Source organism: Peromyscus californicus, unplaced genomic scaffold (genome assembly GCF_007827085.1).
Source record: "Peromyscus californicus insignis strain IS unplaced genomic scaffold, ASM782708v3 Scaffold_12__1_contigs__length_115047231, whole genome shotgun sequence".
Lineage (NCBI taxonomy): Eukaryota > Metazoa > Chordata > Mammalia > Rodentia > Cricetidae > Peromyscus > Peromyscus californicus.
This window is the reverse complement of record NW_026294413.1, coordinates 89,953,243-89,968,166: the sequence shown is the minus strand read 5'-3', so window position 1 is coordinate 89,968,166 and position 14,924 is coordinate 89,953,243. Positions and strand designations below refer to the sequence as shown.

At 38.3% G+C, this 14,924-nt stretch overlaps 1 protein-coding gene across 5 annotated transcripts in view; it reads left to right on the top strand.

Annotated features, from left to right (window-relative positions):
• Tasor (transcription activation suppressor) overlaps positions 1-14,924 on the top strand; it is a 78,512-nt gene that overhangs the window by 17,523 nt on the left and 46,065 nt on the right. For all 5 annotated transcript variants that reach the window (XM_052733802.1, XM_052733801.1, XM_052733800.1 and 2 more), the window contains exons 6-11: positions 55-216; positions 4,115-4,239; positions 6,681-6,712; positions 7,361-7,466; positions 8,967-9,070; positions 9,152-9,255. In XM_052733802.1, the coding sequence (XP_052589762.1) occupies positions 55-216; positions 4,115-4,239; positions 6,681-6,712; positions 7,361-7,466; positions 8,967-9,070; positions 9,152-9,255 (633 nt within the window). The remainder of the gene's footprint in view (positions 1-54; positions 217-4,114; positions 4,240-6,680; positions 6,713-7,360; positions 7,467-8,966; positions 9,071-9,151; positions 9,256-14,924) is intronic.

The window sequence follows — 14,924 nt, the reverse complement described above, 5'->3', positions numbered from 1 at the left end:
GCATATAGTAAAAATGATGTTAAATAGATACTTAAAATATTCTCTTTATTTTAGGGTAAAATAAAGAGTGTTTATGATCCTCTGAGTGTAAAAAGCTTGGAACCTACGTTAAGTAAAAATGCTTTGGATCCTACACCAAAGCATGAATGTCATGTGTCTAAAAATGCCAGTAGAATTACATCCCTTTTGGCTTACAGAGCCTATGAGCTTACTCAGGTATGTATTTGGATCCATTTTAATGTGACAGATTTATTGTATTTATGTGTGTCTGTCTCCCAGTGTGTGCATACAGGAAGCCGAAGGAAAGGGGATCAGATAAGAGCTGGAGTTATGGGATGCTTACCTGGCTTGTTAAAAGGGTACTGGGATCCAAACTCTGGTCCTCAGGATCAAGCAAGCCAGCACTTAACTGTGAACCATCTCTCCAGCATCACCTTACTACATCTTTTTTTTTTTTTTTTTTGGTTTTTCGAGACAGGGTTTCTCTGTGTAGCTTTGGAACCTGTCCTGGAACTCATTCTGTAGACCAGGCTGGCCTTGAACTCAGAGAGATCCACCTGCCACTGCCTCCCGAGTGCTGGGATTAAAGGCGTGTACCACCACCACCGCCCGGCTTATTATCTTGAAATGCCTGCATTTCAGGACCCTAGAAAAACCTTGTTGGTGAATAAAATACCATTTGTTTTTCAAAGTAAAGGTCAAGCTTTGACTATCTTAAATCACAGTACTTGGTTTGTTCTATTGATGTATTAGAATACAGACTTAAGAGTATATTTTTAAGCCTTACCAGATATACAGAAAACTATATATGTTCTCTTCTTTTCTAAAACAATTTTTTTTTTTGAGATAAAGTCTCAGTATGTATCTCTGAGCTCTTTATGTAGATCAGGCTGACCTTGAACTCAAAAAGATCTTTTTGCCCTGCCCGCCTAGTCCTGGCATTAAAGCTATGTACTGACATGGTCAGTTTTTTGTTGATGAAGTTTGTTTCGAGTTTTTTGCGACAGGGTCTCACTATGTAGTCTTGGTTGGCTTAGTAGTCCAGACTGGCCTCAAATTCACTAAGAGATCTCTTTTGCCTCAGCCTCTTAAATGTTTGGATTAAAGGTGTGTGCCACTACACTAGGCTACTTTTTTTGGATACAGGGTCTTAGGTACTAGAGGCTGTCCCTGAGCTCTTTCCTGATATTCCTGTTTCTACTGTCTGGCTTTTTTTTTTTTCTTTCTTTTTTTTTTAAATACTAGGTCTTGTTATATAGCTTAGGCTGACCTCAAACTCATGATCCTCTTGTCTCATCCCCCTCAGTACTGGGAAAATCATGAGTTCTAGGCCAGACTGTTTTTCTTGCTCTCAGCATTCCTTAGTTGTAGTGTTGTCTAGGTTTGAGGCCTGTGAGCTTTCCCCATTAATAAGCATGTAAAAGGTGTGTAACTAATGGATTGTATGTGAAAAGTAGTGATGCCAGCCTATTAAATTTTAAAATTTTAAAATTTTTGTGCAATATATTTTAATATATCATTGTTTTCCCTTCCTCACCTCCTCCAAAATCTTTCCTAGCTTTCTACCTACCCAACTACATTTTCTTTCTCCAAAAATAAATAGATAAATAAATAAACAAACAAACAGTAAGACAGAAATTATCAAACTGAAACAAATGCATACAAAAAAGCAAGGACTCTGTTTTTTTGTTGAACAGCTACTCTTAGGCATGGGACTCTTAGGCATGGGGACCGACCCTGGAGTTGATATAACACAGTGTTTTTCCATTAGAGAAAATTGGTTTTCCCTTTTTTTAGCAGGTATTGATTGCAAATAGCTTCTTAGTTAGGGGTAGTACTTTGTGTCTACTTCCCCTTCTTCATTCTGGGATTTTTTTTTTTTTTTTTCTTCGAGACAGGGTTTCTCTGTGTAGCTTTGCGCCTTTCCTGGAACTCACTTGGTAGTCCAGGCTGGCCTCGAACTCACAGAGATCCACCTGGCTCTGCCTTCCGAGTGCTGGGATTAAAGGCGTGTGCCACCATTGCCCAGCCATTCTGGGATTTTTATATGGTTTGAACTTGTGTAAGTCTTATGTGTGAGTTAATATGTGTATCAGCCCTGTTTTGGCTAAGTGATGCTGTTTCCTTGGAGTCATCTACCATTTCTGCCTCTTATAATCTTCGTGCCACCTCTTAGCATAGATCCTTGAGTGAGGAGGAGTTTGATAAAGACATCCCATTTAGGACTGAATGCTATGAAGTATCTCACTCTCTACACATTGTCCAGCTGTGGGTCTCTGTTAATCTCCATCTACAAGAAGCATCTCTTGTGAGGGTTGAGTGATGCACTGATCTATGGGTATAGTAGTATGTCATTAGGAGTCATTTTACTAATGTGTTCACTTAGCAGAGTAATAGTAGTAGGTTTTCCACTAGGGCCCATGACTTATTTAGTCTCAGGTTCTTGGCCACTTTAGCAGTGATAGGGTTCCATCTCATGGAGTGTGCCTTAAATCCAATAGAAAAATGTTTGGTTACTCCAATAACATTTGTACCACTATTGCACTAGCATATGTTGCGGGCAGATTGCTGTTGTAGGTCAAGGATTTCATAGCTGAGTAATACTGATGATTATTTTTCTCTTATAGTAGCGTGCATAGTACCTTCCAGCACCATGAGTGCTGGTTGGTAGGAATTGAAGCTCCTTAGTTGGGCACCAGCCCAATTTCTGCATGTTTGATGACATAATGTATTCAGCAATAGGGCCTTATTGTCAGGTTGTACAGGGCAACCAGTAACTTTGGCAATAGCCTGTGATGTTTGAATGGGTTTATGGCACTCCTTTGGCCAACTGTTAAGAAGATGTAACCCATTATTGGCCCTGGGGGTTTTATTTGGTAGCATAAGATGTCTAGTTGTGGGTGTTGTCCTCTTCCATTATATAGTGAACCTTTTTGTTGGGGCTGGACAGATGGCAGATCAGTTAAGATCCTTGACTGCTCTTGGAGAGGATCTGAATTCGTTTGTCAGCACCATATGACAGTTCACAAATGTCTGTAACTCCAGTTCCAAGGGATCAGATGCCTTCTGGCTTCCTCAGGCAGCAGATAGGCAAGTAGTGCCCAGACAGACGTATGTAGGCAAATACTCATAAACATAAAATAATAACAAAATTTTTCTGCAGTATTTGTGGAAAATACTTTGTTGGCTCTTTGTTGAATTGTCTTTGGCTGGGGGTTTTAACCAAAATTATTCACAAAAGGCATCAGTAGCTTCCTTAATTCACTCCTTTTAGATTATAGTGTTGTTGGTAGACTTGAAGTATACTTAGTAACTGGGTTTTCTAGAACTTATAAACCAGAGTTTTATATTTAAAAAAAAAAGTGTTTTGGAAGTATTTTGAGAAAAGTAACATTATTGAAATCAGTAATTCCCAGGGAAGAGGACTTGATTATAGGCTCAGGCATTCTTTCTCATTTTCTGCAGTCAGAAAACTCCAGCATGGTGACTGTCATAAACGGGGAGGGAAAAGGCTTTTGTCATCTTCTTTTGCACTTTCTTTGCTTCATTCTTTGCAATTGAGTTCTAGTTTTGTTTTCTTTTGCACTAACAAAAAATGATACTTAATACTGGTTGAAATTTTGTCCTTAGTATTTTTTTTTTTTTTTTGGTTTTTCGAGACAGGGTTTCTCTGTGTAGCTTTGCGCCTCTCCTGGAACTCACTTGGTAGCCCAGGCTGGCCTCGAACTCACAGAGATCCGCCTGCCTCTGCCTCCCGAGTGCTGGGATTAAAGGCGTGCGCCACCACCCGCCCGGCCAAGTATTTTTTACTTTTTTAATCAAGTTGCCTTTTCTGGGCTGACCTAGTTTAGGCTACATTTTATTTTATTTTCATTAGGAAGTTAATTGCACATTCCTTTTGTCAACGCTTCAGAAGTAAACTTCTGGGATACCTTGGTATCTGGTACATAAAATACATAGAAAGTACAATTTTTTTGTTTTGGTTAAGTGGATAAGCTCAAGAAAGTTTCTTTGCCACCAGAGTTGCTTAAAGGTGCTTAGGTTTTTAATAAAATATATCTTCTCTACTACTTGCCTATTCTGAAATGTTAATTTTGTGCTTTCTTATTTTTAGTATTATTTTTATGAGTATGGCTTTGATGAACTAAGACGGAGACCGAGACATGTTTGTCCATATGCAGTTGTGTCTTTTACTTACAAAGATGATATACAAACTCCAAAGTTTGTGTCTTCACTGAGGTAAGACAATTTTACACAGAGAAATAGTTCAGAAGCTTCCATTGCTCTCTTCAACCTTTTTTGACATTAACTAGATGTTTTCATGTTCATGGTAAGTATGAAGGATGACCACTACTATGGAAACAGGAACTAAAATTTGCTTTTATTCACCTAGCTAAATTGTGGGGCTTTTTCTTTTTCTTTTTTCTTTTTCTCTTTTCTTTTTTTTTTTTTTTTGAAGGTTTACATGTACTTTGACATTTTAACTCATTGTGGTATATGCCTGGACTCCCAGCACTTGGGACATAGAGGTCAGCCTTGGCTGTCCAGTGAATTTGAAGCCATCTTCTTTACGTGAGTCCCTGCCTTCCCCAAACAGAAATTTTGTTAATTTTGTTTAGATACTCTTAAAAATGGAGTTTCTGAAGCCGGGCGGTGGTGGCGCACACCTTTAATCCCAGCACTTGGGAGGCAGAGGCAGGCGGATCTCTGATTTTGAGGCCAGCCTGGTCTACAGAGCGAGGTCCAGGACAGGCTCCAAAGCTACACAAAGAAACCCTGTCTCAAAAACAACAACAACAACAAAAAAGAAGAGTTTCTCTAAAGCTCTGTCCCAAACCAATGAACTATTTAATGGAATGCCTAGACATTCCTAGTCTTAAGAGTCAGGTGATAATTATTTTCTTTTTGAGTTCATAAACACACTTAAAGTAACTTTTCTAACTATTTAAAAAAAACAAAAAACACATATCTTAAATGATATATATCTTTAAGGATGCTTTTTTTTTTTCCCCCTAGGGTGATCTCTGTTTTTAAAGTCAAATGTGCTTGAGAAGGAGTACTCTTTTTGGATATAGAGTTGTATTGTATACTATAGCCCAGGCTGTCTTAGAGTTTACTATAGCTTAGGTTTAAGATTGAGAAGATCCTACCTCAGCCTCTTGAGTGCTGGTATGAGCTACCAAGCCCTACTGATACAGCACTTCTGTTTTGTTTTGTTTTTCCCCCACATTAATAAACCCTCAAAACCTCGACAAGTACTAGTTCATGTAATACAGAGATGAGTATGTGTCTCACTTTTGCTTCATGTGTATGAATGCTGACATACACATTTACTGTAGCATTTTTTCATAGATGGTCTTTAAAGGACATACCACTTATAAATGAGAGTCATATCCCTGAAAGTAGTGACTGTTAATTTTCTTTCTTTCCCTTCCTCTCCATCTCTCTGTGTGTGTTTGTGTGTCTGTCTGTCTCTTCTTTCTTTTTTTTTTTTTTCTCGAGACAGGGTTTCTCTGTGTAGTTTTGGAGCCTGTCCTGGATCTCGCTCTGTAGACCAGGCTGGCCTTGAACTCACAGAGATCCGTCTGACTCTGCCCCTGAGTGCTGGGATTAAAGACGTGCGCCACCGCTGCCCAGCATCTTCTTTCTTTTGGTACAAACTCTATGTAGCCGTGGCTGTTTTGGAACTTGCTATATAGACCAGACTGGTCTCAAACTTACAGAGATCCACCTTCCTCTTCCTCCTGAATGTTTGAGAGTGCTTGGCTCTTTTCCTACTTTTTTGAATCCCTTCTGTTGACCCCTAGATTGTCTCAAACAAACACTGATGGATGAAACATCCATCCTGTACTATGAGTGTGCCATGAGGACTTTAGCCTCAGGACCCCACGTTTGCTGGTCTTCCTTTTCCCCAGTTATTGCATAGCTATTTCTTAGGATTCCTCTAGCCTTTCCTGTCATTGGGTGTTCTCTGGTTTGTTTGTTTGTTTGTTTTTTCTTTTCTTTTTTTTTTTTTTTAACTTTGGTACTGGTCTTTTCTGTGTAGCTCTTGAAACCATCGTCATCTAAGAAACTGTACTTGTTGATAATTAACTTTCTTCATCATTAGATTGTAATTTGTTTGAAATAAGGGACTGTTCCGTTTATACTTAGAATTCTGTTACCTAGAATTGTGCCTAGTAAATAATAAGAGCTTAAAGTTAAATGTTTATTAAGTGTCCAAAGAATGTAATTTATATAGAGAGGCTGTTTTTTCTTACTTTTTTCTATATCTTATTTTCAAGATATAGTCAACAGAGGTATTAATAGTCTTATGTCTGCTAATGGATACTTTTTGAAATATAAAACAGCTCTCATAAATTTTGGCAAATACAGTAATAGAACAATAAGTACTTCTAAGATTTAGGTTTACTAAATTTTGTAAAGAATAAGTTTTTCTTACTTGGAAGAATTTTGTTCTCTTCTATAGTTCCATTGGAAATGGCACTCACAGGTTGGTGCTTTAGTTCAGTTTAAATTGCTTGCTGTATATGTGTGAGGTGATGGGTTCCATCCCCAGCACTGGAAAATACAACAGCAACAACAAAAACACAGACAGTATGTCAGGGTCCTAAATGTTAACTTTCATGTTGTTTCCAATCAGTAATAATTTTCCTTTCTTTTTAAAAAATTATTTGTAGATCTAACAGCTTTAATGCAGATAGAAACATAGGTAAGAGTCTTATTTTTTTTACTTTTATAAGTTGCAAATATAAACAGTGAAAGATTAATAAGTTCAGTGTTTTGTTTTATTTTGATAATAAAAGTATGAAATAAAGCAAGTGAGGTCATGTTATAATGTTGTAGCATCAGTACTTGATCATTCAAACATAAGGACTCCTTTTAGAAGATGCTGCTGCTTCTGAAGGTGGACCGGAATTTCTAGCACTTTGAATTGGAAAAAAAAATGGGTTTTACAATTGAACACTTTAAAAGCATTATATTCACCAGAGGTTTTTAATTTTGATAAAGAAAATTTAAAACTACTACTTTTTAAGTTTCTTTATCACAAAAAAAAAAAAGAAACAGAAGAGAGGAGACATTAACCAGGTTTAATATAGTCTCCTTTGGGACAGTGACTGTATTGTTTGTTTTGCTTCTAATGAGGGCACTTAGACAGATTGGAAGTTCTTTGAAGTTGGAATGGTTTTTTGTTAAAGGGAAAAGATACCAGAAACTAATATTTTGAACCTTTCCCTGAAGGGCATGTCACTTCAATGTTTATTTTGTATTTAAACCTTATTTCTAGATACTTTTCATTTCTAGAAAATATTTGCCATCTGGGCTATCAAGCAACTGGGCTCTTGTTTCTTTTGTTTAGAAAAATTTAACTACACCTTGTGGAAAGGACAACTTTTAAATAAAGGAAAGCTTCTATGTTACATTTCTTTGAGGTCGGCCACTCGTGCCTTTTTGCCTGTCAAGCTGTAAGTATATTACATTAAAATAAAATAGTGGGAAGGGGCAGAGGGAGGATCATGGGGAAGGAGAATAAATGACAACAAAGTATAATGACAGAACCCTTTATTTCATGTTGGTAGACAACTTAAAAATTAAAAAGAAAATAGTAATTGACAGTTAAGAAGACTTAGTTTCTTTAGTTTCTTGTTTGTTTCTTTTTAAAACATTGGTTTGAAATTACCTTATTCTGGATTGGAATTCACTATATATCCCAGGCAGTCTTTGTTGCTTCAGCCTCATGTGTGATAGGATTATAGATATGCACCACCATTCCTGGCTTGCTTACTATTTATCTTTTTCAATCTTAAATTTTACTGTGGTCCATAAAAACTTAAATGTAAATGTTAATTTTTTTCTAAAATGGTTGATTCTGTAACTTCAGGAAGTTAATTGGCAAACAAGCTCTGGTTCTCTACTTTGAAGATGACTAGTCAGGTGGATAGTCTATCCTGAGTGTTTTTAAGTCTGAAAGATGAGTTTAAATTTTATTCTACTTAGATATATTTATCAGTTTGTATATAATAGACTTAAAAGTTGACCAATTTTAGCTACATATGGTGGAACATACTTGTAATCCCAGTACGTGGGAGGCTCAAGCAGAGGATCTTGAGTTCAGAGGTACTCTTGGCTGCATTGTGACCTTTATGATGCAAACCATAGCAAAACTTGCTTCAAAACAAAGAAGGGATGGTGGTGGTGGTTAAACATTTCTTTGTTGAAAAAAGCTTTGATGTGGTAAGTTTGTGTGTGTGTGTGTGTGTGTGTGTATAGTTTATAGTTTATAATTCATATGACATATATTAGAATTAAAAGTTGATTCTTAATATGCAGAAGATAGTGTAATGCTTGAAGATATAGGTCAATGGTAGAATGCTTGCCTGCCGTACAACCCTGGGGTTTGATCCTCAGCATCTCCAAAAGAAAAGAAGAGCTATGCCAGCTCATATTGTAACTGTAAATAACAACTATTTCTTCTTTTCATTAGTAAAGTTGGCATGAAGGATTAGCTTCTGATTAAGGATGTAAGGTTGGCGATATTGCCATTTGCTACTTATCTGAGTGTAGATACCTGAGCTCCTATATCAGGTTCTCTTTAGAATAAGGTTAAGCTATTAATAAATGCATACATTTTCCCATCAGGTATATTTTATTTTGTTGACCTTGAGGCAAAGTCTAATGTAGCATCTTGTTGCAAATTCACTGTGTAGCAGAGGATAACCTTTAACCTGTGATTCCTCCTGCCTTCTCCACCTCCCAAATGCTGGCATTACAGGCATGTGCTACCACACCTGGTTTATATGATACTGGAGATTAAGCTCAGGGCCTTCTGTGTGCTAGGCAAGCACTGAACCAACTGAGTTGCATCCCCAGCCCCGACCCTCATTAAGTATATTTTAATGTATCTGATAATGTTGCTAGAGTTAAAAGTGCAGGTATGCCAAACATACTCTTATATTTTCTTTCAGTCCTGAGAAGTTAGATGTTGAAACAGTTATGAGTATTGATTATTTGAAACAGAAAATTCCTCCTGCATTGCTTTATAAAGACACATACTTGGGTCCTAATGAAGGTAAAGTAATTTCATTTTACTAAAATATGCAAGAAGCAGACCTGATTTGATATTTTACTGTGTATTTTTTCTTTGTATCAGTTTTAAAGAATGGGATGTACTGTAGCCTTTATGAAGTTGTCGAAAAGACAAGAATTGGAAGTAACATGGAGTGTTTACTGCAAAAACTGGAGAAAGAAAAACTTGTGAGTGAAGTTTTAAATATTCCCATTATCCCTTGAAAATACTATATTAATAAGTTACCATATTTCAGTTTATTTTTGCCTCTGGAAGTCCTCCAAGGTCTTTGTTGAGTGCTCTCATTTAGTTAATAGTATTCTACTATTAGTACTTTTTTACTTTGGAGACAAGCTCTTGCTGTGTAGTCTTGGCTGGCCTGGAGTTTGCTATGTAAAGTTGATATAGTACTCTTCCTTTACTCATGACAGTGGACTTTGTGTAGACCCATTTTTATTAAGCATTGTGACTGTAAATGTTGTATTATTGTCAAAAATGTTTATGGAATACTAAATGAGACAAAGAGACTTCTGAACAGTTAATTTGTTTTGTTGAGGAGAGACATTAGCATTTGTTTCTGAAAAATGTGTTTTTATTTTATGTGTGTGTTTGCATGCATGTATGTATGTATACTGTGTGCATACTTAATGCCTGTGGATGCTAGAAAAGGCCTTCAGATCCTGTGAAACTCGAGTTACAGGTGGTTGTAAATCTCCATATAGATACTGGGAATCAAACCCAAGTCTTCTGCAAGAGCAGGTGCTCCTAATTGCTGAGCCATCTATCCATGTCTACCAGTAGCATATTTACAACATTAGCTTCTCTTTGCTTTCTTATTTCTTACTTAATTGCACTGTAATCTGAATAGATGTTAGTTTGATGTTTTTCAGATTTAAGTCCCATGTTTTTATATGCGTCCTTTGTTCATAAGTATATATTCCATAATGGTTGAAGTGGGACAATTTTTTATTTGTTTTGAAAAAAAATGGAGTTTACTAAGAAATTTTTTCATTTGTTTTGAGACATGGTCTTACTGTGTAACCCTGGCTGGCTTGGAACTCATTATGTAGACTGAGCTAAACTTGGTGATCTCTTCCTGCTTCTCGCTACCAAAGGCTGTGATTAGTGGCATATACTACCTCACCTGGTCCAAGAGAAGGTGTGTCCCCCCCCCCCCCCCCCCCCAAGACAGGGTTTCTCTGTGTAGCTTTGCGCCTGTCCTGGAACTCACTTGGTAGCCCAGGCTGGCCTCGAACTCACAGAGATCTGCCTGGCTCTGCCTCCCGAGTGCTGGGATTAAAGGTGTGCGCCACCACCGCCCGGCGAGAAGGTTTTAATATGGGTACAAGTGTGAGATTCCTGTCTTACAAGGTGTTTTTTTTGCTGCTGTTAGGAGTGAGAGGTCAGCTCTTAATCTAAGTATATATTTTTGGTAGGTTGCCCTTAACTCCCAGAGAACTAAACATGGAATCTGGGGCTTCGCTTATGTTAGACCAGTACTCCCACAAAACTGTCATTCCCAGCCCTTTCTTTTTTCTTTTATATTTTGAGAAAGGATCTAAGTTTCTCAGGCTGCCCTTGAACTTGTGATCCTCTTGTCTCAGCCTCCCAAGTAGCTGAGATTACATGTCTGTGTCATCAGATCTGGTTTTCTGGTTGCTTTTTAGTTTTTATTTTCTCCCTTTCTCGCCTCTTCCCTGTCCCCCCCCCCCCCCCCCCCCCCCCCCCCCCCCCCCCCCCCCCCCCCCCCCCCCCCCCCCCCGTGTGTGTGTGTGTGTGTGTGTGTGTGTGTGTGAATCACAGTATCTAGGTAGTAATTTCTTATGTATCTTTATGTATCTACCTTTTTTTTTTTTTTTTTTTGGTCTGGATTTCTGTCTTCATTTCTGGAGAGATTGCTAGTTCTCTTTCTGATACCTCTCCTTCATTTTCTGTAGTCTTAACTTTATGAGCAGGAAGAGGAGTATGTCAGACTTCTTTGTTAACCCCCTGCATTTTTTTTCTTTTGGCTGGAGATGGCAGGGGGCAGATTGGGACAGGGTTTCACTGTGTAACAGCCTTGGCTGTCCTGGAACTCGCTCTGTAGACCAGGCGGGCCTTGAACTCACAGAGATTCACCTGCCTCTCCCTCCTGAGTGCTGGAATTAAAGGCGTGTGACACCACTGCCTGGCATTTGAGTCATTTTTAAGTAGGCAGTAATTCAGTAGTTTGCAGTAGATGAGTATTTTTGACCAGTATCATTATTTAATTCCATAACTTTTTTGTAACCCCAGTAGGAAATCCTGTAGTAATTAAGCACTCAGCTTTCTTCCTCCAAATCTCTCACAGCCATTTATATATATATGCTGGGTATTTTTTTGTTAATAAAGTCATACACTATCTGACTTTCTGTACCTGTATTCATTTACTGAGTGAAAAAAAAAATATATATATATATATCCATGTTATAGTCTGTATCTGTACTTAATTCCCTTTTACGGCTAAATAGTAGTTCATTGTATGGATAATGGTACATTTTGTGTGTCTCAGTTTTTTTTCACTCCTTGACTATTCAGGAAAACATTTTAGACATTTGTTGATAAGGTTTTGTGTAAATATATTTTCAGTTCTGGTTTGTCTATAAATATTTTATAATGTTATCCTTTACATCTTGTAATTGCAAATTGAAGCCTTTGGGAGTTTGAATCTTGTTCCTACTGAATCTCATTTAGTATAGTTTTTCTCTGTCAGATCAGTGATATAAGATTGTAAGCTATTTGTGTACTTTCTAATATTTGCTTTCTATTTTTAGTGTATGGGTGTTTTACCTGCATATGTGTCGGTGCACCACATGAGTGCCTGATGCCTGTAGAGGCTAGAGGATGGTGTTAGATCCCCTGGGTCTGGATTTACTGGATGGGTGTCAGGAATCAAACCTGGGTCCTCTGGAAGAGCAACTATCACTTTTAACTACTGATCCATCTTTCCAGCCTCTTTAATTTGTTCTTCTGTAGCTAAAGTTTTCCTGCCTGGCCCACAGTCAGGACAAATCTCTATCACCCGCCAGTCCCACAGCCACTCAGACCCGACCAAGTAAACACAGAGACTTATATTGGTTACAAACTGTATGGCCGTGGCAGGCTTCTTGCTAACTGTTCTTACAGCTTAAATTAATCCATTTCCATTAATCTATACCTTGCCACATGGCTCGTGGCTTACCGGCATCTTCACATGCTGTTTCTCATCATGGCGGCTGGCAGTGTTTCCCTGACTCAGCTTTCCACTTCCCAGCTTTATTCTCCTCCTTGTCCCGCCTATACTTCCTGCCTGGCCACTGGCCAATCAGTGATTTATTTATTGACCAATCAGAGCAACACATTTGCCATACAGAACATCCCACAGCATTCTTCCATATTGTTTATACTTTTTGTTTTGGTTTTTGGTGTTTTGGACAGGGCTTCATGTAGTTAATGGCCTTGAACTCTGTTTCTCCTGATTTAACCTCCCAGGTACTGAGATTGTATGTGTGTGCCACCATGTCCAGCACCTGTAATGTTACCTGAAAAATCAAAACAGTAAAATAAAGTAGGAAAAATGTACAAATTATATTAAATAGCGTGTTTTTTTTTTTTGGTTTTTTTTTTTTTTTTTGGTTTTTCGAGACAGGGTTTCTCTGTGTAGCTTTGCGCCTTTCCTGGAACTCGCTTTGGTGACCAGGCTGGCCTCGAACTCAGAGATCCGCCTGGCTCTGCCTCCCGAGTGCTGGGATTAAAGGCGTGCGCCACCACCGCCCGGCTAAATAGCATTTTAAAGGGGGAACACAGTAGTCAAGTATAGTTGACTAGAGGCAACAAAAGCATAGAGATTTCAAGATTTGGCTGAAATGTTTCTCTTTGGGCTTATGCTTCAGATAGGACTGATAGGGCCTCTGGTTGTCTTAGTGGCTTTGAATATAGACTGCTCATATACACCATGGGTGTCTGGATACAGTGTGGTTCTTCTTTTCTCTTTCTTTCTTTCTTTCTCTCTCTCTCTCTCTCTCTCTCCCCCTCCCCCTTCCTTCCTTCCTTCCTTCCTTTCTTTCTTTCTTTCTTTCATTTATTTATTTATTTTTTAGAGATAAAGTTTCTCTGTGTATATAGCCTTGGCTGTCCTGGCTGTCCTCTGTAGACCAGACTGGCCTAAAACTCACAAAGATCCACCTGCCTCTGCCTCCGCCTCCCAAGTGCTGGTATTAAAGGCTTGCCCCACCATACTCCCCTGATTCAATGGTTCTTTATAGTCTGTAAACCATTAAATTTGTGAAATGTGGTATTATATTTGGAGTGAGTGTGATGTTAAAGGCGGGGTAACTAGTTTTCCTCAGTAAGCACAGACTTATTATACTGTTCTAACAGCTAGGACTTGAGCAAAATATTAAGGAAAGGCATATAATATTTGGAATATTTTAGACTAGAGTATTTAGATTTGAAATAATTTTGCAGGTACATTGTCTACATGTATACTATGAGATATCTGTGTCTGTGGCTCTAAGATTAATGGTAATTATAAGGCCAACATCTCGAAATTCATGCTACATGTCACTTAGCAGTATGATGTAGCCTAGCCTAGGAAGTTTCTAGGAGATAAGGTAAGGCCACTTTAGGGTATATGTAACTTTTATAAACCTTAAAACAAAAATCTAACTGCTGACGTGAGCTCCCTTTATCTAACTCCAGACCTGGCAACTGACCTACACTGTGTATAATTTTTTTTTTTAAAAGGAAGGATCCCCTAAGTTTCATGAATAATTTCTAGATTGGGATCTTTCTGGCTCAATTGATCTTCTGGACTCCCACCTCTGCTCCCAGTTTTGGCTCATGCTACCAATCAGCTTACTGAAGGTCTTGTTTAAAAGAGCTGTTGCTGGAGCACCTGACAGTTACTTTTTAATAGAGTGAATTAAAGAGGAGAAGTTACCCTGGCTGGCTAGCTGGAAGCACTTTGAAACCTCCAAACGTGATACTGCTGTGCTTTCATAGTCTTTTTTGTTAGTGCAGTCACTTTTTTTTTTTTTTTTTTTTTTTGGTTTTTCGAGACAGGGTTTCTCTGTGTAGCTTTGCGCTTTTCCTGGAACTTGCTTTGGAGACCAGGCTGGCCTCGAACTCACAGAGATCCGCCTGGCTCTGCCTCCCAAGTGCTGGGATTAAGCCGCCCGGCTAGTGCAGTCACTTTTTATCGTTATTGTTAATAGCAATTCAAGTAGCACAATTTTCATAATACAAATACCCTTTTTTATTCACTTCATCCTTTAATCCAGAAGCTATCTTAGTAGGTCCCGAAATAAATGCTTTATGTTAGATCATTTTCTTTTCCTCTGACACAGTGCCATCAACTCTTTTTGTTGTTACCAAAGGAAGTAGTTACAAGAGTATGCACACTAAAGATGTTCCTGGATAAATTGGAATTCGTTTTTTCTTTATTTGATCTTTGCATCTTGATGTCTATTAAACATTTACCCATTCTCCCTACTCTATTCTTACCCTGGAGCCAGTAATGAGTACTGTAATGCTTGCAGACTGTTCCTTATATTATGGTTTGCCATTCCTTATAATGTTGCCTATCATGCAACCTCTGGGTGTTTCACTGTGCCCATTCTTCAAAATAGAACTTCAGTATACTCTAAATCTTCCTTGACTGCCTTTTACTACTATAAATGAGCTATGCTTTTCCGTTCTTACTGCCCTGTAAATTTTTCTTAAGATTCATTGTATGAGCTTATGGAGGCCCTTATTGGAACCCCAGGAACTGGAGTTACAAAAGACCATGAACCTCTGTATAGGTATTAGGAACCAACTGTGGGCCTCTGCAAAAGAAGCAAGTGCCCTTAACTGTTGA